The sequence below is a fragment of the Ruditapes philippinarum genome, unplaced genomic scaffold, assembly GCF_026571515.1.
Source record: "Ruditapes philippinarum isolate M1 unplaced genomic scaffold, ASM2657151v2 ctg4318_1_1_1_1, whole genome shotgun sequence".
Lineage (NCBI taxonomy): Eukaryota > Metazoa > Mollusca > Bivalvia > Venerida > Veneridae > Ruditapes > Ruditapes philippinarum.
Window position 1 is genome coordinate 38,109 of NW_026853119.1, and position 25,017 is coordinate 63,125.

General features: G+C 33.4%; 2 protein-coding genes across 2 annotated transcripts; one reads left to right on the plus strand and one right to left on the minus strand.

The window, feature by feature from the left end:
- LOC132734437 (F-box/WD repeat-containing protein 5-like) lies at positions 1-10,431 on the minus strand. Its single transcript, XM_060721180.1, has 8 exons — positions 10,332-10,431; positions 8,711-8,870; positions 7,735-7,980; positions 7,029-7,212; positions 3,709-3,848; positions 2,452-3,347; positions 1,436-1,648; positions 1-272 (listed from the first exon to the last, which is right to left on the minus strand). The coding sequence occupies exons 1-8, from the start codon at positions 10,358-10,360 to the stop codon at positions 50-52; spliced, it is 2,091 nt and encodes a 696-aa protein (XP_060577163.1). The 5' UTR covers positions 10,361-10,431; the 3' UTR covers positions 1-49.
- LOC132734397 (protein AF-9-like) lies at positions 10,415-24,354 on the plus strand. Its single transcript, XM_060721137.1, has 7 exons — positions 10,415-10,529; positions 15,260-15,449; positions 15,867-16,087; positions 18,038-18,081; positions 18,952-19,066; positions 20,001-21,381; positions 22,204-24,354. The coding sequence occupies exons 2-7, from the start codon at positions 15,266-15,268 to the stop codon at positions 22,884-22,886; spliced, it is 2,628 nt and encodes an 875-aa protein (XP_060577120.1). The 5' UTR covers positions 10,415-10,529; positions 15,260-15,265; the 3' UTR covers positions 22,887-24,354.
- Positions 24,355-25,017: the final 663 nt, after the last annotated feature.

Below are 25,017 nucleotides of genomic sequence, written 5' to 3' on the forward strand. Positions count from 1 at the left end.
ATATTATTCTAAGTACATAAGTATGCATGTATATATAATAAATTCTTTGTTATAATATTTCAGCGTCCTCCGGCGTCTTAATCTGTAATCTCTTAATTTCCGCTTTTGATCGCCATACTTTAATTGTCTTATCATCACAGACAGTAACTAGGTACTCCTGATTGGTCGAACAGAATCCTACAGCGTTGACCACGCCTTGACTGTGCTCGTACGAGGCTAAGAGCGACTGGTAATGTCGGTCCCATAGATAACCTTTGGCATCCTCACTACCACTGTAATAGACAAAAAGACTAAACATTCATAAATTTTCAAAATATTTCTTTTAACCCTTTCACTGCCATAGGGAAGGCATATGCCGTCCCTATTATTTTCAGCGTATTTGCCATATGGACGGCTTTTGCCGTTTCTATAATAATAATAATAATTATAATAATAATTATAATAATAATAATAATAATAATAAATATATAGATAATTATACCATCGACAATAATTATTATATACTAGCAGATTTGGAAACATATATAATTATTATAATACTAATAACAAATTATAATAATTATATTAATTAATAATACAGTAATTTCTTAGAAAACCGTCTGGCAAATAGGTGATCAATTAATAAATAACCCCTCTGGCAGCGAAAGGGTTAATGTAGCACTCTTGATCCTTTATTCCATTAAAAATATTCAAATATTATATTCAAATATTCTAAATCATTCTTTTTTGCCACAAAAATTCTCTGAAGATAATATGACATAATTTATCTATATAAAAAATTTACTGACTAGCCCTTCAATATGATTTCTTACTCCTTCGGCTGTGGGTTTAAATCCTTTAAGTGATAAAAGATCCATTCATGCACAAAATGATGGATATTCGACAATTCTACCCTCGAGACAGATCATTTCTAAATCAAACTTTGTGGAAGGTACATGAACCCTTAGCTAACTGGCAGCAACTGAATCCACTAGTCACTGGAGACCAAGATCATTTGGTGCAATTTTGTATATTTTTTTAAATTTCATCTAAAAATAATGAATGGTTTTGTCTAGATTGTAAGATGGACTAGTCAGTTCAAATGGGTTTTTTTTTTAATTCAGTTCTAAATCGCAACAACACAGTATAGGTCTTATGGCGACTTTACAGCTTTTCTGATGGAGAAAGACCTAATGTGCCCCTCTGTTCATTATTTCAGGCATGAACAGGCACCAGAGTAGAACCACCAACATTCTGTAAGCTAGCTTGATAGCTTCCTCACATGAAAGAAACCAAAAGTCCCTGTCGGGATTCGAGCCCACAGTGATGAGCAGCAAGTGATTTGAAAGTCAACAACCTTAACCCCTTAGCCACAGATAGATATTTAATGTGGTAAGGATTTTTAGTATGGTAAGGGTTAAAAACTTAAGATGAAAATTGATGAAGTTATTCATACCTTGCAACAAAATCGTGACTAACATCTAGGAAAACAAAGCAGCACATGTTTGGCGGAGAAAATCCTTTATGTCCTTTATAACGAACCCCTAGATCTTTCAGAGTGCAGAGGTCAATTATTCTCACTTCTATGTTTGGGGAGAGATCTGGAGTTGCCCACGGGTCAGTCCTGTCAATGTCACCAACCCATGGTCGACAATTTATAAACAGATACCTGAAAAAATTATATGAACTATGTATTCAAGCTTTAATCTGCACACAGCAAAAGATTCTACCCATGTGGTCAGTGATGACCAAGGTCAGCCAGCACTTCTGTGCAATCTGATAATAGCCTGTACTATTTACTACTCAGTCTGTGCTTATCTTGGAATTTTTCCCTAAAAATGATGAACGGTTTTATCAAGAATGAAAGATGGACAAGTCCATTTAAGATATTTAGAGTGGGAAGAGTTTAAACATACAATGTACATGCATTATCTAATAATATATTAAATATTAGTCAAAGACTTCTTTTAATTCAAATACATGTAGTTAAACATTTAATTACATTATTGTTTTATTACGAAATATGACACTTTTGATACATTAAATAAAGACATAATTATAATATGTTACAAACAATTTCACATAGTTAATCTATATCATGAAACATGACATTACTTGATAAAATTGGAAGAAAAAATGTCAATAGCTACCTAGCAATCTAGTGGTGATATTTCATACTATAAGAGACACTTAATTCATATCTTAAAATGTACTTTCTATTACATGGTTATTTTATACAATTTGGGCATACAATGTACATGTTACATGATTCTGAAATGTTTTAATATTTTTCGAAAAAATCCTGTCCTTTAATCAAAATCATATAAATCCCAGTTTCAAACAATCCACTTAAAATTAATTACCTCAAAAGATATTTCTTGAAAAGAAACATGAAACTGTTAAACAAGCTTGTAAATATTTATGGAGTGCCTTTCAGAAAATCAGGAAAAACGAGTAACAAAAGAAGCCAACCTTTGATCTGGGGTCAAGCACAGTCCGGTCACATGACCAAAAAGGTCAATCAGATGGTCTGGTGTGTCTAACTTTTGCTGTCTATGCACAATATGTATATCATTATTACTATAGTTAACCACCATAAAACCTTCGGGATTATCCGAGTCCATCGGAGTTGCACCACTTGCTAAAATTGACTCTTTACTGTATGGAGGCACATTTTTAAAACCAATCTGGTGAAGAGCTACTGCAAATTCTCCCGTTACTAATATTAAATTTTTCTCTATCTGTTTTGTACCTGTCTCTGTAGCAGTGGGATTTTTCAGAGATTTTGAGCAACAAGCACCTAATTCCAAAACCGACGGTCTCTCTGTCAACTTATCTCGGGATCCTATGTTGCCGTTACCCTCGTTCACACAAGTACACATAGACCGTCCCGATAATACTGATTTTTCAGATTTTATTACTTTTGAACAGTTTCTGCATATATTTTTATCATCTGTTGCCATGGAAACCAATTCCATTTGATACTCCTCTACACTTTCCGCCATATCTCCCATTGAACATTCCATTTCATCAGTCATACATTTATCACTTTTTCTGTTAGACAGTAAAGCAGCACCCTTGACCGAGATCTCATGCTCATCACAATGTTCATCTTCATCTTTATCACAGTCTAAATGTTCATCCGGTATACCAGACTCTTCACCATCCATAATAATACTTAATTCATCGAGACTCTCTTTAATATTATTTCCGACATCTGCAGCATTCGACTTGGCAATATTTGCAACAGTTAGAAACTTGATTAGACTAGCCGTCTCACTGCTGAATGTAAATAAAGGTCTACCTGAGCTCTCTTCAACACTTGGTGATGGGGCCGGAAATGGCATAGGTGAAAATATCTCGTTGACCTGTAAAATAATGTTAAAACTTTGATTGTTATCTGTTTTAGCATCTAGGACATGTTTGAAATTAGTGTTGACCTAGTTTCATGTTCATACTAAAGTAACAAATTTTCAGCATTCATTAGATAGGAAGACATCAGATGCCATGCTGTGCTTATTTCTAGGTACAAGCAGGCATTGTTCAAGAACTTATAATTTCTTTACACTAACATCAACTCTGTTTGCTGACAAACTTTGAATATTTATCTCGATAATCATAAGCAAAAAGATCATAAATGAACTGTACCAAAATTGGAATATTGACTAATCCATTTAAGAAATTCAGCTGGTTAAGTGTTAACAAAGGGACTTTAATTTTTATACAGACCTCATGGGCCTCTATCTGAACTGTTGTTGCAAATCTATCTAGGCTGATTTCCAGGCTACCACCCAGAAATGTTGTATCATCTAACCACGCTCCGAACAACTGAGATGGATCCATTGTCACCACACGTAAAATCTCAAAATCTATAAAAAATAAAGAGTTTGTTTAGTTATTTTCTTCTGATCTTTAAGCTTACTTCATGTACTTCAGCACACATTTTTGGTCATATCTTAGTAGTTGGCCCGTCTCACCATAACTAACAGTAACTTCTAATTTGGTGAAAAAATAAACGGGAAATTTAGAATCATCAAATCCACCACTCCCCTTAGCATCCATGTATTAGCAATGTAAATGCATTTGACAGTTTGACAAAAACGGAAGGTAGAAAAAGGATTGTAAAGATGGGTTTTAGTTTATATTTTATGGATTTAATTCGCTACAGTGTTGTACCTCTAGACGCTTGCAGAAATCATTATTACGATGTAGAACAAGATTGCATTTGAGAAAAATGCTATGCCACCGCATTAATACAACACTAAATAGTAGTGTAGGAACAGATTTTTTTTTTGTTTCTATACAATTGAAAATTGTCATAATGCATAGATCCCTTACCTATCTAATTCTTATTATCAGATTAGTGGTTAAATCTATTATTAATCCAATAAAAGATCAGAGTAGGAATATATCAATGCACTTGAGTCTAGTGAATTTGGTGGTGAAGGTCATATTTCACACAGCCTAAATTTCATGACTACATCAAAGAACAACACAGTAAGACACTTTGTCAAAATCTAGGTCAGCTGTTATCAAAGTTCACTTTACATCTTAATCTGTGCACATGGTTCAAATTTCAAAGCTGTACATCAAAGGACAAGAAAGTAGGTCACATCATCAAAATCTATGTCACCTGATATCAAAGTTCAAGTTTACAACTAAAACTGTGCACATGGTCAAATTTTCATTGCTGTACATCAAAGGACAAGAAAGTAGGTCACTGTCCCCTTGGGCAAGACAAAATTTTGACCCAAGGGTTTAATTCAAAGCAATCTTGATACAGGTCCACCAAACAACATTTCAAGTCAAATATCTAAGCTGTAGCTTTCTCCAATTCAGAAAACATTTGTTTTATTTTCTGTTTTTACTATGTGTACATAATGAGAATCACTGCCCCCGGGCAGGGCCAATTTTGACACCAGGGGAAAAGTTTGAACAACTTTGGTAGAGGACCTACAGATGATATTATATAGCAAACATCAAAGCTCTATGCCTTGTACCTTCAGACAAAAATATTTTTTATTTTTTTACTATATGTATATAATGAAAATCAATGACCCCCTGGGCGGAACCAATTTTGACCGCAGGGCTATAATTTGAAAAATCTTGGTAGAGGTTCACTTCGCAAAGTCTCATGCCAAATATTTAACCTCTAGCCTTTGTCAATTCAGAGAAGAGAATTTTTCAAGTTTTTACTTTATACATATAAGGAAAATTATCGCCTCTTGGGCAGGGCAATTTTAACACTAGGGGCATAATTAAAACAACTTTAGTAGAGGACCCATAGATGATATTATACATGTATACCAAATATCAAAGCTCTAAGCCTTGTTCCTTCAGACAAGAAGATTTTTTAATTTTTTACTATACTGAACCAAAAAAGAAACTTTCGCAAAGTATGTGCCAGTTGTTCAAGGGTACCACTTAGATGTACACACTTATATACATGTAGTAGCATGTAAAACTCGTTTTGTTTGCAAAATCGGTCAGCTAATCCCCGTATAAAAGCCCAATATGTTTATTCAACGTAAAAATCGAGTTTCAAAAGGATTGAAAAACTGTACTAACATATCTACATTCAAGCTTGGAGAAAGTTTCTTTTTTGTTTCAGTATATATGTACATAGTGAAAAACAATGACCCCTGGGGGTGGGGCCAATTTTGACCCCAGGGCTATAATTTGTCCAATCTTGCTAGAGGTTCACTACACAATGTTTCATGCAAAATATCTTAACTCTAGCCTTTGTAAATTTAGAGAAGATGATTTTTTAAGTTTTTACTTAATACATATAAGGAAAACCTATGGCCCCCGGGGCGGGGCTAATTTTGACACTGGAGGCAAAATTTTAACAACTTTGGTAGAGTACCTAAAGATGATATCATTAAAAAATATTAAAGCTCTAAGCCTTGTATCTTCAGACAATAAATTTTTTTGATTTTTTACTATATGTATATATTGAAAATGAATGACCACCGGGGGTGGGGGCAATTTTGATCCCAGGGCTTTAATTTGAACAATCTTGCTAGAGGTTCACTTCACAATGGTTCATGCAAAATATCTAACCTCTAGCATTTGTCAAGTAAGTTTACTGTAAGTTTTTACTATATACATATACGGAAAACCAATGACCCCCGGGGCAGGGCCGATTTTAAACAGACAATGCCTTATGCAAAATATCGAAGCTCTAGGGCTTTTGGGTCTTTACAAGAAGGTATTTTAAGTTTTTACTATATGTACATATAGTGAAAACCAATGACCCCCGGGGCGGGGCCCATTTTGACCCAAGGGCTATAATTTGAACAATCTTGGTAGAGGTCTACCAGACAATGCCTTATGCAAAATATCTAAGCTCTAGACCTTTTTGGTCTTTACAAGAAGGTATTTTAAGTTTTTACTATATGTACATATAGTGAAATCAATGACCTCCAGGGCGGGGCCGATTTTGACCCCAGGGCTATAATTTGAACAACCTTAGTAGAGGTCTGCCAGACAATGCCTTATGCAAAATATCTAAGCTCTAGGCCTTTTGGATCTTTACAAGAAGATTTTTTAAATTTATTCTTATAATTCCTTTTGGTTGCCATGGCAACCAGATTTCTGTATGGAATAAAATTCTTTGAACAACTTTGGAAGCTCTTCACCCAAGGATCAATCCTGCCAAGTTTGGTTGAAATTGGACTAGTGGTTTTTCACAAGAAGATTTTCTAAGTTCACTATATAATTAATCTATAGAACACACACACACAAAACATCACACACACACAGGTGAATCGCTATATGCCACCGTAGCACAGATGCTGCGGTGGCATAAAAATATTGCTTTTTTCCGTCGATTTTTACATTTTTCATTAATTATCATATATAAAAATTAGGTTGAAGAGATGAATTAGACCTCTTAAAGTGCTTTTCAGTAGGTGAAATGACGAGATTTTAGCATTTAATCATTCAAGCGCCTTGTCCAGTATATTCCGGAATACGGTATCTACTGTGGTGCTCCAACGCTTTTGTTAGTCACATTCGTATTTTATGACCCCTGTTTTGTTACTTACCATGAATTAGAGAAAGAATAGCCATGTATCCCCTCCTGTCCATCAGGTGGGTTGATTTCACGCTAGAAACCAGGACCATAGTATCTGACTCGTTGAAACTTGAAAACTGCGTAAAATCCCAGGCCAGCAATTCCCGGAAATCTTTACTGTATTTTAACACGGTCGGGTAACCAACACTCCATACCTGCAAATATTACCATTTCAAAACCACTTGTATGTAACTCTGTTGTCTTATATATTGATCTATGAAATATTCAAGGATTTAAACAGGTTTTAAAATGGAACTAAGTTACAACAGCTATGGCCCAGTATCAAAGGAATTTAATTGTGATTACTGGTTTAAAGTGGTTTTGCATCTGACACCAAATATCTGGCATATATCTATAAATATATTTTCAGCTTTACTGAAGGCAGAAGACATTAGGTGCCCCTCAGTGCATTATTTCAGGCACAAACGGGCACCTGAGTAGAACCAAGATGTTCTGTAAGCTAGCTTGAGAGCTATCTCACATGAAGAATCCAGAAAAGCATGGCTAAAAACTACAGCGGTGACAATCATGTGGTTTGAAATCAACAACCTTAACCACTCAGGCACAGATGGCCCTAGTAAATTATCTAGATAACTTAACTTACATAAAACAATTCACCTATCACTAGGAAGATACCAATACTGTGGAAAAAGTTGAAATTCAAATACATATCATACCTTCAAAGTTGCATCTTTCGAAGTTGTACTGAACAGTTTGCCATTGTGAGAGAAGCTGACATGAAGAACCTCGTCAGTGTGTTCTACTAGCGTCTCCGTAAGTATAGTGGGTACATGGTATCGTACACGCTTCACTTCTTCTCGCCAACTTGCCTTTCCCTGTGCAATATGTCCTGGTGTATCATTTATTTCTATATGTAGTAAGTCTTTCCACAGGCTCTCATCCAGAGAAACTCTGTTCCAGGTCTAAATAATAAGAAATAAAAGAAACCTATATTAATCTTCTTCAATACATTTTCATCAGATTATTCATTAAAATACAATGAATAAAAGATAAAGATCCCATACATGACTTTGTATTGACATAACTGGTGTAATACATCCGGTAAGATAATGTACAATATAACATAAGTTTCGTCAAAAAATGGTTGAAAGCAGTTTTATTGATCTCTTTTGAAACAAAGTTTAAAGTATATTGTCATGTAGTAAAATGTCCTTTTCAATATAGTGATAAACAAAAATCTGACAAATATGCAAGAGTTTGAAAGCTTACATAAATTATGAAAAAATAAATGTTTACAAAACACAATTAAAATATCCATATCTTAAAATCAATGTCATAAGGTGAAGAACAAAATGCAGCCAGTCCAGGACCTCAAGTTAACACATTCTGTAGTTGTGTTTACTAGACCAACTACCAATTACACATACAGTATTCTCCTACATGTATATTCATAATCAGATCTACATGTATACCTTGACACTTGTCAAACTCATTCCCACACCTGCCCCTAATCCTAAACCTCTCACCTTTTGAAAAAATAGGCTTTTAATAAAGTCTTTAAGATTTAAGATCAACTGAAAATTTTGGGCTATACAATGTATGCCTTACAAGACAACAAACTGCAAAAGATGGACAAGTAATTGAACAGTTACATTCCATGCTATTAACAAAATGCAATACAATGTACCTTACCTTACATGTCTGCGCTACTTGTCCTAAATGAGGGACTTCTAAGAATGAAAATATATGCAGTAAGATGGAGTCTGGCACATCCTCCCATATACTGGGCTCCTGGGAAACTCTATCATCATCTTCATCATCTGCATTATCATCATCCAGTTCTGTTGGTGATCTGAAAAGATATAGTCATGGAATAGGGAAAATGATCAATGAGTGTAAAGTTTCTTGCTCATTGAAACAACTTGCCCCTGACAGGGTTTGAACCCATATGGCTAGCGATCATAAAATAACTAACCATTCTGCCATGCCGTCACTAACAATATTTTACCTGGTTAGTACTCATTTGAGTATTTATAACTGTTTTCATATTGAACCAGATTAATTTTTCAACCTCTCTTGTATGCACATGTATTGCTGTGCGGTGTCGGTGACAAGATATCCAGTTATAATAGTTTGTTTGCTTTTTGATATCACATGAATGTCACCCCTTTTCGGGACCTAGACATGTGCTTAAAGTATGTACAAGTATACACAGGAAAATGTCTGTACTATATTGAAAGAAGAAAAAGAAGTTATGCCTAAACACTACTTCCTGCGTTTTTTAAGTAATTTCACCAGTGTGTATTGTGAAATTTGAAAAAGAATCTCATTGCTTAGTTGGATTTAAACCCATGACTTGAGAATTTGGAGTCAGTAGAATTTATTTTGAGTAAAATGCTCTTCCTCTACACCACTCTACCTTCTTTATAGTTCGCTTATTTGGGTGAGGATCTGACATTGAAAGATAAAGATACACACAGACTGAGTGAGAATAATGTGCAGCTAGTTTGGGCTTCCATAACTTTATATGTCGCTTTTTTTTGACGTTGCGACAGTAACTAGCACAACTATAAAACCTGTTCGTTGAAGTATCTTTAGCTAATGTGCAGCCTGACTTTGACTCTAACCCGGGACCCTCAAATCTATTCTGCGGCTCTTCCAACTGAACTTTTTGGCCACTTACACATTTCTCTGGTAACTATTGAACAGTTCTGAACTGGACAATAAGTTAGAATATGTAAGTAAAAGTATAAACAAGTCAAAACAGTAACAAAAAGTAAAGCAGCTATATAAGTCCACAGACACTTTAAAATCAAAATAAAATGCATATTTGTCAATCCCAGCACATGTACTGATCATATATAATATAGATGTTGAAATATGATTTTTTTCAAAACGGCTTATATTAAGTTTTTTTGATATATATGATCAGTACATGTGCTGGGATTGACAAATATGCATTTTCTTTGGATTTTAAAGGCGTTTTGAGCTCTAAACCCCAAGTGTCTGTGTATAAGTCAGTCAAAACTAATGAAACACTTTGAAAGAAACATGTGAAACAACATTATCCTGTAAACAATGATGTAAAATGTATTGACCTAGAAAGCTTAAACTGTTGTATTGTTAAATGTATATGGATGACAGGATGTCTTTATAAAAATACAAATAAAAAGAGCTAGATCTATAAATTAGTTAAATAAAAAATTTTTTATGCTGCATGTTCGTAATTAAGAAGAGTTTCTGATCTTGCAAATAATGAGTGATAATAATCTATCCATAATTTATAAATAAATGAGATCAATTAAATAATAACCGTCTTTTTTCAATACACAGCAATGGCATTATTTTCCCCAGATAGTCAATAAAGCGATTATCATAAATTCCTAAAATAATTAGCACAACGCATGCGCTCTTGTAACTTCCGTCAATGTGGGTTTTCCAAATAAAATCTTAAAATTAAAATGCGAATTCAGTTTAATTGATGTAGTAAAGAGGATAAATATTCGTCAAGGTAATAAAAAAAATCTGAAAGAATGATGCTAAAAAACTGCATATTCTTTACAGTGGAATTTTAAGACTTAAGAGATTTTTTTTTCATAAAATGCTAAATAATTTTAATGGCAAAATAGTGGGTGGGGTAATTTGTTGTTTTTTTGACTGCTACTCCATAGACATTTAGGTTATGTGACACCTTCCATCAGTTCTTTATAATATGAAATTAACGGTCACTTATGACGCAGACAGCTCTTATGATTTAATATCAAGTAATATGTGAAAGGCAAAGCCTCAAAGCGAGCTAGATTTAGATCTATCCCGAAACAACCAATTTTCAATCACAACCTAAATTCAAACACATTCTTAATTCTGTGGCACTGATTTTATGTCCGACTAAATTGCATAAAGTCACATGTTGTATTAACTTCAAAACTTCCAGAAATGCCACGCTTGATTGATTGTCAAATGTTATCAGAAAAACAATAAGAAACTGTTTGTTTTAAGTGACACTATATAAATTGTCCAATTTTAACTATATCAAAATAGTCACTCATTTAAAATAGTGGTAAAATTTTTCCAAGCAAGTTAGTTTTTTTTATAAAGTATTGGCTAAAGAGTTTTACCATTTACCTCAGTCCTAGGTGTATTTAAAACATTTATTTATATGATGTACCACTAAATATTTATCAGACTTTACATGGGGGTCCTTATTAATAAAATCTTATATTGTCATCAATTTTTTTCATGTGATGATTGTAGAATAATTGTTTTGTAAGCGATACCAGCCTGCAGATCTAGACAAATTTCCATATTTGCTAATATTATAAAGTGGGGAAGGTAAAATGGCTGTAAAGATTGGATGCATTTATCATTTTGCACCCCAAATATCGTACTAAGACATGACACCTTTAACTGGCTTTTTATACACATTAACATTAGTCATACCAATGCATTGTACTGTACATATGTTATAACATTTAGTGTAAGTTTTTAAAATCTTTAAAAAAAACTGTTGAAAATCGTTGAATAGACTGTTGTGAAATTTTCTACAATTTTAAGTGGCCCTGATTTATCTCGAACAAATTTTCCATGGTGATTACCCTGCTGTTTGAATTTAGGTTAAAATATTCCTGGGAGTGACCCAAGTGGGTCATATCATTTTTATTGAATTTCTAAGAAAGATCAAGACTTGCTGAAAATGTACCAACCTTAAAATGAATAAGAGTTGATAGATGCATTAATAGCTAAAATAAATTTAAAGTATAATTTCCCCTTCCATTTAATATTGGCTAAAAACGGCTTAACTGATTGGATATTGGTTGTCCCGGGATACTTTTACCGTGAAAATTATAGTATAAACTAATCTTTCATTTTTATTTTACATTTTCTGTATTAAAATAGTCAGCCGGTATTTTATACACTGCTTCAGTTATTTCTGGTTCCCTGTCCTATTTTGATTCCTATTGAAGTGCGCAGGAGACCAGTCTACGCATCTGTCCTCAATCAGAATTCCTCCGCTTTTGTTGTTATCTTGTTATTTGTAAAGTTGCGATGTGTCAATTTCCCATAATTTTGTATTACTTCCAGTGAAAGTTTTTAAAACCATCAGTATCATGCAGGTACTCGCCTTACTGTAATGCTCTCTTTGCGAGCAAGCCCTTTGGGCCTGCTCTTCGAGCTTGCTATAAAATTTTTAGTATTATCAGACCTTTTTTGGACTTCATAAATAGTAAGTTAATGCAGGCAGGGCTCGAGCTAGTGGGCGATTCGGGCGAAATAGTCGCTGAATTCCGTCTGACTTCGCCGACATTCTACATGAAAGCGAAGATGAAGTCGCCCGATTTTATTGATCCATTATTGAAAACTGTGAATAACATGTTGTGTGTGTTTGCTTTATGTTTTACCCCCTCGGCCGCCGGGAAAAAGGGACTGTCATGCCCAAGATCTCAATCACAACGCGAAATGTCATTAATCCGTTTGTTTTACCAACATGTCATAAAAGTCTAATTAACAGACGCCGAAGGAACAATTAAGACTCCGCCCCCACGGGCGAGATTACAGATACGTGCGAGAAACCAATCGTAATTCACGTTTTAATCGAGGCAACATTATTTAACCAATTCATTAAATCGCTAACAAACAACTACCTGTAACAATTATTTATGATGGACGGATAAACGTCAATTAAATTTTTTTCACTATCAAATGATTGTCAGAATTAAGAGGACGCTCGAACATAATAACTGTTTAACGGTAATTTTTTTAAATGAAAGTTATGAATAACCTTTTTTTTGTCGACGAAAGTTAAATTTTGATAAAATTAACGGCGTTTACAACTGTATTTTTACAAATGAAGTGAAATTTAAAGATCGGTTTTCTTTCGTTATGTTACCGTTTTTTTCCTTTACAAACATAAGTGAAATAGGGAATACAATGTACCGGCGCAAGCTTTTTAATTAGTAAACAGAAGGGAATAACTGTTAATCCACCCATGATATGATCCATGATAGGAATCAATATGGCTTTTTTTTTATCTTCATTTAATTGCAATGGGCATTACACGATACTCATTTTCTTATAACTTGTTTCAAACACTTTCTTTTTAAACAAGAGACAAGATAACAATAGTTATAATAATAAGCTATCTATGTCTCTGTTTTAAAAAAAAAATTTAATATTCTGTTTGTAACACAAATCCAATTCATTTAATAAGATATGTACAGTGAGTCAACATAATTGCGATAACATACAACAAACATCAATAAATGAATCTCCTCACTTCTCCCTAAAGTCTCCCCACTTCTCCCTAAATCAGCTGGAGGGAGAAGTGACTTCTCCCTAAATTTTGAACCTAGCTTGAGCCCTGGCAGGTATTTTGAACCTTTAAATAGATATGAAATGAAATAGTGGTGTTCAGCCTATCATTGAAATGTTCAAAGTGTTTCCAAACATTTTGTCCACCATTTTTGTTAATCTGTAATCAGAGTTTTTAACTTATTAAACCATGATGGTTTCAGTGTCTATTCTAGGATTCGAAAAACAGGGGTTTTTTTTATCGAAAAGTGAGAATTTATTACATTTGTTGATCTTTTTCCGTCTTTGTCTATGTAAAATTATCCCCCTTCCTCTCAAAAAATAGGGGTGAATTGTCAAAAATAGGGGTGAATCCCCCCATTGCCCCTCCTAGAATAGACACTGTGGTTTTATTTATATAAATGGAAAATAAAAAAGTAACTTTGTTGTCATCATTACTTTAGTTCTCATCAATGATTATGATATTTATTTAATGATTTTCTTCATCACAAATTCTATTTGAAGTGAAATTTAAAACAGAGGACTGCCAGGCCTTCTAGCAACATGTCTGAATTGTGTAGGTGCTTTTATTAGATGATTTTTCAACAAAAGCGTCCTGAAATCTAATTATAGGTCAAATATAGAACCAATTCAAGATTTTCAAAAAACGGCACCAGCTAACTACTGAAGAATTTTTCTCAGTTATGTTAAACTTTTTTTTATTGATATTTAATTATATGATTTCAATTTAACTTATACATCTCAAACATATTAACACTTCAGCTTTTCCATGTTACTTGTATGAACTTTTATACTAGACTAACTAGTCTAATGTCTTAATTTATTTTGCAGAAAGGTTCACCTACCTCAAATAAGTTTAAGCTTTTTCCTTGTCCAACCAATAGTCATAGTTTCAATATTTCCACTACAAGACAGATCAATTTTACAATAGTCTTACATGTAGAAGTTAGATGTCTGTCCTTGCATCTCAACTAGTTAGTTTCAAAACTGTGTCAAAAATCAAACTGATTTAAATTTAAAAAATTTCAATGTAACATGCAAATTTTTACACTGGCTTGTTCATTTGATATTATAAACCATACAATAGTGAGTGAATAGTACTTATTGATAATAAAGATATTACTAATAAAATTTAAAAAAAAAACTACAATTACCTCGCCAAATTAGCCTGTTACACTTAAAACTTTATCTTAATGTTTATGTTAATTATGTATTTACATGTATGCTTTATTTGATAGTTTATCAGGAAATAAAATTTTCAGAAATAAAAAATATTTAAAAAAGGAAGTTTGTGCCAAAGCTTTGTCATTACATTTGTAATTTGGTTTTTTATCAATTTTTCAAGGAATTTAAAGTTAAAAGGCTTACATTAATTTTATTTATGTTATTTAATTTTTGAATAATTTGCATCAATAGAAAGTTTCATAAGAAACTTAAAGTACCAAAAACTCTAAACAAGTGGAAGAAAATATTGTGTCAGGTCATATGAAAATAAGTTCCTTCTTATGAAAATAACATTTTCAAATGATTGTACAAAATGAATATATTGTATTTCTATTTTATATTATTCATAACATCTGTGTTCTACTAGCCTCCCAGTTGGCTCAATAGGTAGAGTTTTGGACTGTGAATCCCGCAACCTGGGTTTGATTCCAGGATGGTGCCGGTCATTTTCGTTGTAATTGATCACCATGAAATCCTTGCTCGGTCATTCATACTGTACCTCTGCTCTGGCATGTACAGAAGTTTAATATCAGTTCCTTACAAAAGAGAAGGCAACTAGTACTGGTAAACAGACTGCCCAGGAATGATAGGGTGGCTAAACTGTGCTCTGGTAAATTCATTGTGGCTTTCTTCAGTGATCCAGTGAAAACTACCAACACTATTCTAGTATAATAATAATCTAATGCTGTATCAATTTCTATTACACAGTGAAGGATGACAGACGTGCAGGTGAAAATTGAGTTAGGGCATCGAGCCACTCCACGCTCAAAACCAACAAAGGAGAGATTTACACATGACTGGACTGTGTATGTGCGTGGACCAGAGCAGTACAACATTGCAAACTTTGTTGAGAAAGTGGTTTTTCACCTTCATCATACTTTTGACAATCCAAAGAGAGGTATTATACATTTTTGAGATTGAAATCTTTATACTTAAGTTTTGATAGATTTGAAGAGTCGTCAGTGATTGTTATCAATATTCAATTGGGTATTATAGACTTGAAGTTTTTGCTATTTTCCCTATTCTGTTGTTATTAAGGCTGCCATGTTTGCAATAGCTCACTGTTCAGTTATTCTGTCGGTACATAATTTGTCACCTGGCTCAGTGCAGTAACAGGTTAACTCCTATCAAATCATATATGGAATTAACCTGTTAAGAAGTTAATTTGATCTTTTCATAAAAAATGAAAAAAAAAGCCAGTTGTTTTTAAGAACACTAAATATTTATACAAAATGGCTGCTACTTTTTGCAAGGGAGGTAAATATTGTAAAAGTCAAGAACTATCTATATACATATGTGAAATTGTTAATTCCAGAATGCAAAGAGCCTCCATATCATGTCTCCGAACAAGGGTACGCAGGGTTTGTGTTACCTATTCACATCTATTTCAAAAACAAAGCAGAACCACGGAAAATTGTATTCCAGTATAACCTGTTCTTACATACAACAGAACCTGTCAACCATTCCAGATGCGAGAAGCTTACATTTCAGAACCCAACTGAAGAATTCAAGAAGAAGTTACTGAAGGCTGGAGGGGTATGAGCTGGCTGTTTTTTGTGTATAATTCATTGCTTAAGGGCCCATTATGTCTGAAAAATGCTGAAATTTGAATTTTTCCAAAAAGTTTTCCTTTTTTGTTTTTCAATTTAAAAAAATGGTCATTTTTCTATTTAGCCAAGTCATCTATTGCTTTTATAGCATTTCTGGAATTATTAAAGTTCTAGTCATTTAGTACTTTGTTTGGAAGTCAAAATAAGACTTTGTTTACATTTTGCTATCTTTATCACAAATTATTTCACATCCAGCGCTGTTCTATCCAGGTGATAAGCATCTTGCATGCTCTAAATCCATTTCTACAGCATTAATAATATACACTTTTGTGATTTCTGAAGACAAATATAATATAAGTTTTCATTTGTGAGGCACATAGTGCCTGTAATCATGGTTGTTTCTTAAAGTATAATGTAAAACATCACTCATGCATAAAAGAAGCGGTGGATCAAAATCTAAAATTGTTATTTCTCCAGCAGTAAGGCCAAAATTTATTAGCTGTAAAGAATTTTATATAGTTACTTGTTTTTACTTTAAAGGCCCATTATGCCCTTGAAATGCTTTGATTTTCATTTCTCAAAAGGGTTTTTATTTTGGCAGTCCTGTTAAGTTTAAAAAAAGTTACACATTGGCCAATGACCTGAACTATCTTGCTTTTTAGCAATAAGTACAAATGTATATTTATCATGATTTAGTTTTTTGTATGGAAGTCAAAATACTACCTGGGCCAAAAAACTCTTCTTTGTAGAGGCCAAATATAGGCTGCTTCCCCAAGCAAACTAGCCTCTTTTTTCCCCAGTTTGGTCCTCTAAATTCCCCAGTCTTTTGAAATTTCCCATAGAATTTAGAACAAAATTAAATGATGGTGTTGAAATAAGGTCTTTTACTGTCTTATAAGTATTTCCCAGTGCTTTTTGCTTTTCTATTTTGAAGAACTTGTTAAAAAAGTTTGTGTTTAATTTGAGACCTCTTTTCCCAAAGTATGCCAAAATGACATATATTTTCCCCAAGAAAAAGGCTACCGCCCCTTCCCCAAAAATGGTGTTTTGGCCCTGACTACTTTATCCTTGTCTTGTTTACATTTGCTTATTTTTTGACAACAAATTTCATCTTCCATCCTTCTTTCTTCATATGTTCTAACATATGTGTATAGAGGGAGACCCCAAACAGAACATTATTAAAGCCCCACCCCACTTCCCACACACACAATTGTCTTAATAATTAGATGGAAATGAAGTAGAAATGATGCATATACTTTTGTATCACATCATTTAAAATACAGGAAATAAATATTTAATAACATTTAATTTGTAGTAAGGTCATAGCTGTAAATGAGGAATTTAAAATATCTAAGGAAGGAAACTGTGATTTTAAGTCCCCAACATGTAATATATTTTCTGTTGTGATTATTTGTAATAAGGGATATTTAGTGCAAGGATATATTTTTCTACAAACCATAAATAAAAGTGATTTATGTAGAAAGGTAAATGTTAAAGCCTCAGGAAAAGCTATAATATTTTTTTAAACATTTCACATACAATTAATTACGAGTAGGTAAATTGTAAGAATGTGGTTGTGTTTATTTCTCACCATTTTGTGGAAAAACATCCTGATCATCCTAAATAAGAAACAAAATTGAGTTATTTAGGGAAAAAATGATACATGTAATATCATCAACAGCAAGTTTTTAATAATTATTGCCATCATTTTGGGGGAAATGGGAATTTTATAGAAAATTTGGGAATGGCTCCGCTTCCCTTATCAGTTTAAAAAAAAAACAAGACAAAAAATTGGATAGTTAATATTTCTGTTTTTTGCCTAGAAATGCATTAAAGGGCCTTCCCTGAGGTTTTTTGACATGATTGGACTGGAAATAATTTTTTCGAGATTAATGTTCCATTTGATATAGGTCTTGACCTAACTGGAAATTTTCAGATTATTCCCTCACTCCGCTTTTTCCAGAATATTCTAAAGGTGTGGTCAGTGGAATGACCCCAAACTGAAAAGCATTGCAACGCTTTTCGCTCAAATCAGGCTTAGAATGGCACAAATTACGATTTTCAATTTTTTACTGATTATATTTCATTCTTATCTTTTAAAGTTATTTCTGTTTGAAATGCCCGGTTTACTTTGGGAAAAAATTCAAAATTATAAACTTTTTTGGCTTGGGGGGCCTCGGGGGGTTTTTCCCTTTTAAAGAATTTTTTTTGAAAAATTTTGATAAAACCGGTTTTGGGGTGGGTATTGTATAGGGGCCTTTTCAATGAAAGGGGGGTTTAAACTTTGCTGTTTGGGGTTTAATCCCAAAATGGGTGAGAGATGGTTTTTGTGGAAAATTGAATTCTTTTTATATGAGGAAGAAATTTTGGGGCTTTAAAATGGTTTTATTGAATCAGTCAAATTTTACACAATAGCTAGCTTTTGCCTGGAAAATAATAAATTTAAAGCAAAGGCAAAATAACAAAACATATTGGGGCCAAAAACAAAGGGTATGAAAAAATTCTATTTATTTTTTTTTGTGACAGGGTTTAAAAAAAATTTTTTGTGAGGGGAAATCTTGCATTTCACGACTTTTTTTAGATACTGAAATCTTAGTTGTAGAACTGTAATATAGCTAAACTTCTACCAAATTTGTCACTGTCTATTCCTAGGGGGGAATTTTTATCGAAAAGTGAGATTTTTATTACATTTGTTGTTCTTTTTCATTCTTTCTCTAAATGTAAAAATTTTCCACCTGAAGTGAATCCCCTCATCAAACCCTTCCTAGAATAGAACTGAAATTTGTATGTTTTTCAAGTGTATATGAAAATAAACGAAAATATTTCTAAATATGTTGTTTTCCCAACCAGGTTCAGGATGAAGACCCCGGGGCAGAAGAGGCCCAGTTTAACCAATCTATTTGGTCCGCCCATTAAGACTACAGAATCTCCTAAGAAAGCCAAAACACCTTCTATAGCATGCAAGGTAATTTATGTTTGTATTATTTATATATATATTAATATATATGTATGTATTATGGACAGGCCTGACTTTGAATTCTAGAGTGTTTATCATTTTAATGGACTTTGATAACCCATAATTTCTGTAAAGGCTAGGCAGCTACCATTTAGATTGGAGTTTATTCCAGCTGCACATACATGAGATATTACTTGCATTGGCACTTTATTGGTTGCAATTCATTTACTAGAGGTTTTCAGGTTTCATATAGGTTTTTAGGGTCTTTTTGTTTTTGCAGAAAATAAAGGCTGAATTTTTGAAGCTGGTCTTTTTGCAACTTTTGTTAGAAAATGTTTGAAAATTCCCCGTACCCAGGTCAATTATTTTGGTTTACAATGTATATGTATTATGACTTTTGTATGAAAAAAAGAAGGAAATTGAATATTAAATTAAGTTTGTTAAATTTACCTGATTTTCTTATGGTTAAAATGTGAAAATTTCCTCGTTTTATAGGATGTGGTTGTTGTAAAAAATAATTATTCTGATACTGGGAGCATAAGTGCATGTCAATATCGATTCACATAAAATGATAAAATTAAAAAAATTTTTTTTAGATTTAAGTCATAACAGTATCTTATAAAAGGGCTCTTCCCAATTATAATTTTCCTTAAAATCATGCAGTTCCCCAAAACTTTGAACTTCCATTGTACACTAATCAGCCTTTTTTCTTCCCAAATTAGCAGTATTTTTTCCCAAAATCAATAGGCTATTTAGTGCTCTACCCAATTAAATGAGAAAAACCACTGTGTGAAGAACCATGCAATGTGTGAATTTAACTACATGTATTAGAATTTACATATGAATCAAGGCTTTCATGTTAATGATGATCTCTGAACATTGCACAATATAGTCACTGACAAGTTTTACCGTAAATTTTATTCATGATCCACTTTTTTTACAGGAAAAGCCGCCAAGACTGAGTTTAGATGACAGTAGTAGTGTTAAATCTCAGAGCAGCAAGTCCAAAAGCAAAGATGGTTCCTCTACAAAATCTTCATCATCAAGTAAGCTAGACAGTAGCCGTGAAGATTCTCATGGCTCTAAGGAAAAATCGAAGGACAAATATTCGAGGAAGCATGCCGATTCGCCAGTAACATTCTCCTCGTCAAAGAGACATTCAGAATCTCCCAGTAGACATGATCATTCTAAGAAATTGAAAAGAAGTTCGTCATCATCATCATTCTCAGATAAGAAGAATAAGGAAAGAGATAAAGAAGCTGAAAAAGAACGCGAAAGAGAGAAAGAAAAAGAGCGGGAAAGAGAGCGCGAGAAGGAAAGAGAACGAGAGAGGGAAAAAGAAAGGGAAAGAGAGAGAGAACGTGAAAGAGAACGTGAAAGAGAAAGAGAAAAACAGAAAGAAATCGAAAAGGAGAAGGAAAGGCAGAGAGAAATGGAGAGAGAAAGGTTAAAGGAGTTAGAGAAACAAAAGGAGATAGAGAAGGAAAAGCAAAGAGAATTGGCAGAACGGGAAAGACAAAGGGAAATCGAGAGGGAAAAGGAAAGGGAGAAAGAAAAGGAAAGAGAAAGGGTAAAAGAATTGGAGAAAATAAAACAAAAACAGAAAGAAAAGGAGAAACAAAGGAGAAAAGAACGGAAAGAGAAGGAGAAATTAGCAGCTAGCACACATTCAGAAAAAGCAGCAAAAAAGAAGCACTCCAGTAGTGAAAAACAAAAATTGAAGGACAAAGACAGTTTTGAAAATGATTCTGTGAAGGAAATACAAAAGAAAAGATCTCCCTCCGTTGAGTCAGAAATAAGAAGGAGGGAGGAAAGTGAACGTGATAAGTCAAAGGTTAGTGTTTCAAATAAGGTTGACAGTAGTCCTGCCTATTCAACGAGCTCACGCAAAGAAGGACGTAAAAAGCACGAAAGGTCACTTCCCATACCAGAAAAATCGCCACATAAAGAGAAAAAAGCTAAAGACAGTAAAAGTGAAAAACACAGAGACAAACATGAATCGAAAACTGTGCAACACAGGCGAAAGTCGACCGACTCTCAGAAATCTAAACCCAAGAAAGCAACAGAAGGATCCTCTGCACATAAACATAGACTGTTGTCAAAAATTTCAACACAGAAGTTGAAGGACGATTTATCATTGTCGGATTCTTCTGATGTCTCCTCCGTCAGTTCTTTATCATCATCGTCATCATCAGCTGGGTCAGGAAGTAGTTCAGAGTCGGAAAACGAGAGTGAGGCTGAAAGCGTGGCTAGTGCGAGCCGCAAATCTAGTACAAGCAGTAGCAAATCAACAGAATCTACGCCAGCACAGAAAAGTGCTCTAGGTATTCTGTTTATTTTATATTAAAAGAAGTAGGTAAATGTATGAAAGATCTTTAGATTAAGTATTATACATCTAAAGTTGTTTAATGAACTAGCCTAGCTGTGAATTTTAAACTATAGGTCTGCTGTTGCCAACAGATTTTACCCATGCAACTAGTGCAGACCAAGATCAGTCGTTTGTGTCAACTGATGCTTGATCTACACAGGTTGCATGGGTAGAATCTGTGCCATTAGTAGGCTAAGGGTTAAAAAGTTAAAAATTCAGTCAGTTTTTGTGAGCACCGTCAGTTATTTACAGCTGAAGGAAATTGTCTTTGCCTTAATGAATAAAATTTTATTTAAAAGATATACAGTATAAATTGTCATGGAGAATTGCATTTATCAAGTTGAAAGTAAAGCAGTTCCGTTAAATAAGGATATGATTATATAACTTTTAAACTTTATACCCATTGAAATATAATTTAGAAATACATATGCATGTAAATAGTTTTATTTCATAATTTGTATACCTTGGCTTACCAGTATACTATTGGGTAGACTAAGCAGTATTTTCAGGTCTCAATGGCCATTTGGTTAATAGTACTGATTTCAAACCACTTGCTATTGGCTGCTTTAGGTTCGAATCTGACAGAGTTTTTGGTTCGTGTAATGTTAGGAAGCAGTCTGGTTATCATGTAGAAGATTTGTGGTTCTACTTTAATGCCCTCCTGTGCTTGAAGAACAAAAAGGGGCACCCGAGGTCTACCTTAACCGTATGACCTTAATCTGTGTCTTAAGGCCCAATCCTTAAAAAAAAATTAGCTCTATTCTCATTCACATTACAGATAGGTTATTGGCAGAAGCTGAAATGGAAGAAGACGAATCTGAAGAAGAAATTGCTGAACCTAGTTCTGTATTCTCTAACCACTCTACAGGGTCACGTCATTCACCTAGTCGTTTAAGTTTGGACACAAAACCAGTGTTTTCCAATTCGAATTCCCGACCATCACCTGGTCACCACCAAGCGGACTCCAAATCAGTATTTTCAAATAACAGCTCTAAGTCATCACCTATAGGCCACCAAGCAGATACAAAGTTAGTTAAAAAAGAAAGAAACAGAGATAAGGATTCGAAAAAGAAATCCAAGACTAGCGGTCAGGAGCGAAATTCTAAAGGTGTTAGTAACACAGTAGGAAAGCAGACAGAACGAGCTTCGTTAGTGCATAGTGAAAGTAAAGGATTTGATGTAGACAGTAAAGGTGGTGATGTGTCTGATACGTTGTATAAGTCTGGGGAAGACATTCCAGATTGCGCGGTAGAATCGCCAAACAATGAAGATTTATCAGAACTTGTTGCATTACAGGGCAAGCTAATGTCCATTAAGGACCCGAATATTCTAGTCCAAGTTGTGATGCTGATTCAGAAAGTGGGGAAATTTCAGATCGGAGATTCGACCTTTGACTTTGACCTGTGTTCTCTAGACAGTGAAACAGTGCAAAAAATTAGGACTTACTTAAGTCAGACATGAAATATAATGTTATATGTCGGATCAGTGCTGTTATAATTTAAATGATGATTTAATATTATCAACACCTTAATTGATTGGTAAATGCTGAACATAAGTCTTCTTTTATTGGTATTTAGCTACAAAGTTATCTAATTTTATGATTTAAAGTCTACAAGGTTGTGTTGTCTTAAACAAGTTGACAAGTATTTATTGCATTATAATGCACAAATTTGACAAGACAGAAAGAAAATATGTACTATATATAAGAGTATGATATAAAATAGGGTTGCTGACGTAATATTATTTCCGGGTATATTTGAAGAGGTACCAGTATAAAATAATCAGGTCATCATAAATGTTATTTGATACTAGGACTGGTATTTGACTCAAATGGCGCATGCAGGAACAGGTCAGGCTTCCAGTTTCATTTCATTATTATTTACTCCACATTCTGAAGAAAAAATGTGCAATTATTGTCTGGAACCTATCGTCTGTCTGTGTTGGATAAAGTTATGTATTTTTCTATTTTTCTACATATATTGAAAAGAAATGAATTCTATTTGATTTTTTTTGTTAATCTTTTTTATTTTGTATACATTCATTTTGTTATTTTCCCCCCCATTTAAACAGCTGTAAGAAGTGCTTTTGTAATAATCCTGATTATTATAATTGTTGATTTTTTGATTTTTTTATTTATTAGCTCACAAGGGCATCCTTAATGAAATTGGAGAAAATTTTGAAATTTCCCTCTTAAAATTTTTTTTTTAATCTATTTTAGTTGTTGAAATAAATATGATTTGTCAAAACACATGGCCACTAAAAAGGCATGATCAGTTTTTCCCATTTCTTAATCTTCTTGTTAACTCAGGTAAGCAATATTACTCGTTCTCTTGTTTTATTTAGTTAATGAAATAATTATCAAGTCATTTAGTTAATGAAATAATAATCAAGTCAAGTATTTAATGTAATTAGTATCGTCCTTTAGTAAATAAATTATCATGTTGGTCAATTAATGAAATAATTATCAAATCAGTGTTAATGAAATTATTATCAATTAGTTAATGAAATAATTATCAAGGCAATTTGTTAATGAAATAATTATCAAGACTGCTAATGAAATAATTATCAAGTCAGTCAGATAATGAAATAATTATCAAATCACATCATAGTTGATGACTGTTCTATGAATCGATGATGTTTATAGTGCTATAAATGGAAATTTTGTTTTGTGTCAAATGTAAATGTTCATACAGTAAGTGCTAAATGTATAAATAATTTAGATCATAGTGTTTTTCTAAAGTCTGTTGAAATTTATATTTGTTTTTTATTTATCATGAGTGCCATCATGCTATACACATTCTTGATTTGTTTTTTCCTGGAAGTCAAAATTGTACATAATTATTTTATAAATGATGCCTGTTCTGTGAACAGTAAATGTCGTTGGTTAGTTTACAATAAACGAGAACTGTTCTCAATGCTTCAAGAACTGCACTGTGTTCATTATTGAGTGAGACAAGTAATGTGTTGGAGCACCACATAAGATTATGTATACCGGTATATACCGGACAAGGCGCTTTAATTATTAAATGCTAAAATCTTGGTTTTTTTTAAGACCTTTTATTCATAAAAAAGCGATATTGTTCTTCTCTGTGATCATGATCTCTGCAAGTGTCTAGAGGTACTGCTCCAACACTGTAGTGAGTTAAAATCTGTTCACCATTGAAAACTGGTTAGGACCAATCGTTCAGATATGACCTAAAAGCGTTTAAATAAAATTCGTAAAAACCAGACAAACAAAACAGAGATGCAGCTAAATCAGTAGGTAAATCAGGCGAGTCACCTATGTGAAGCTCCTGAAGTTTTGATAAATTTTAACCAGTTGTTGATGAGAAATAATACGAAGAAAATTTTGGGACAGACGGATGGACAAAACATCCCCATTTGAAAATCTTGTGAAATTTCAATGAATTCAAGCCAATGGTTGCTGAGAAATAGTCGAGTCAAATTTAGGTGACAAGTCAATGAGTGACCACAGCAGTTCACCTTCAACACTAAGTGCTCTGCCCATTTAGTTCAATAGCTAGCGCATCAGATTTGTAATCAAGTGGTCCCTCGTTCTATCCTTGAAACCAAAACCAACATAATGGGTTTG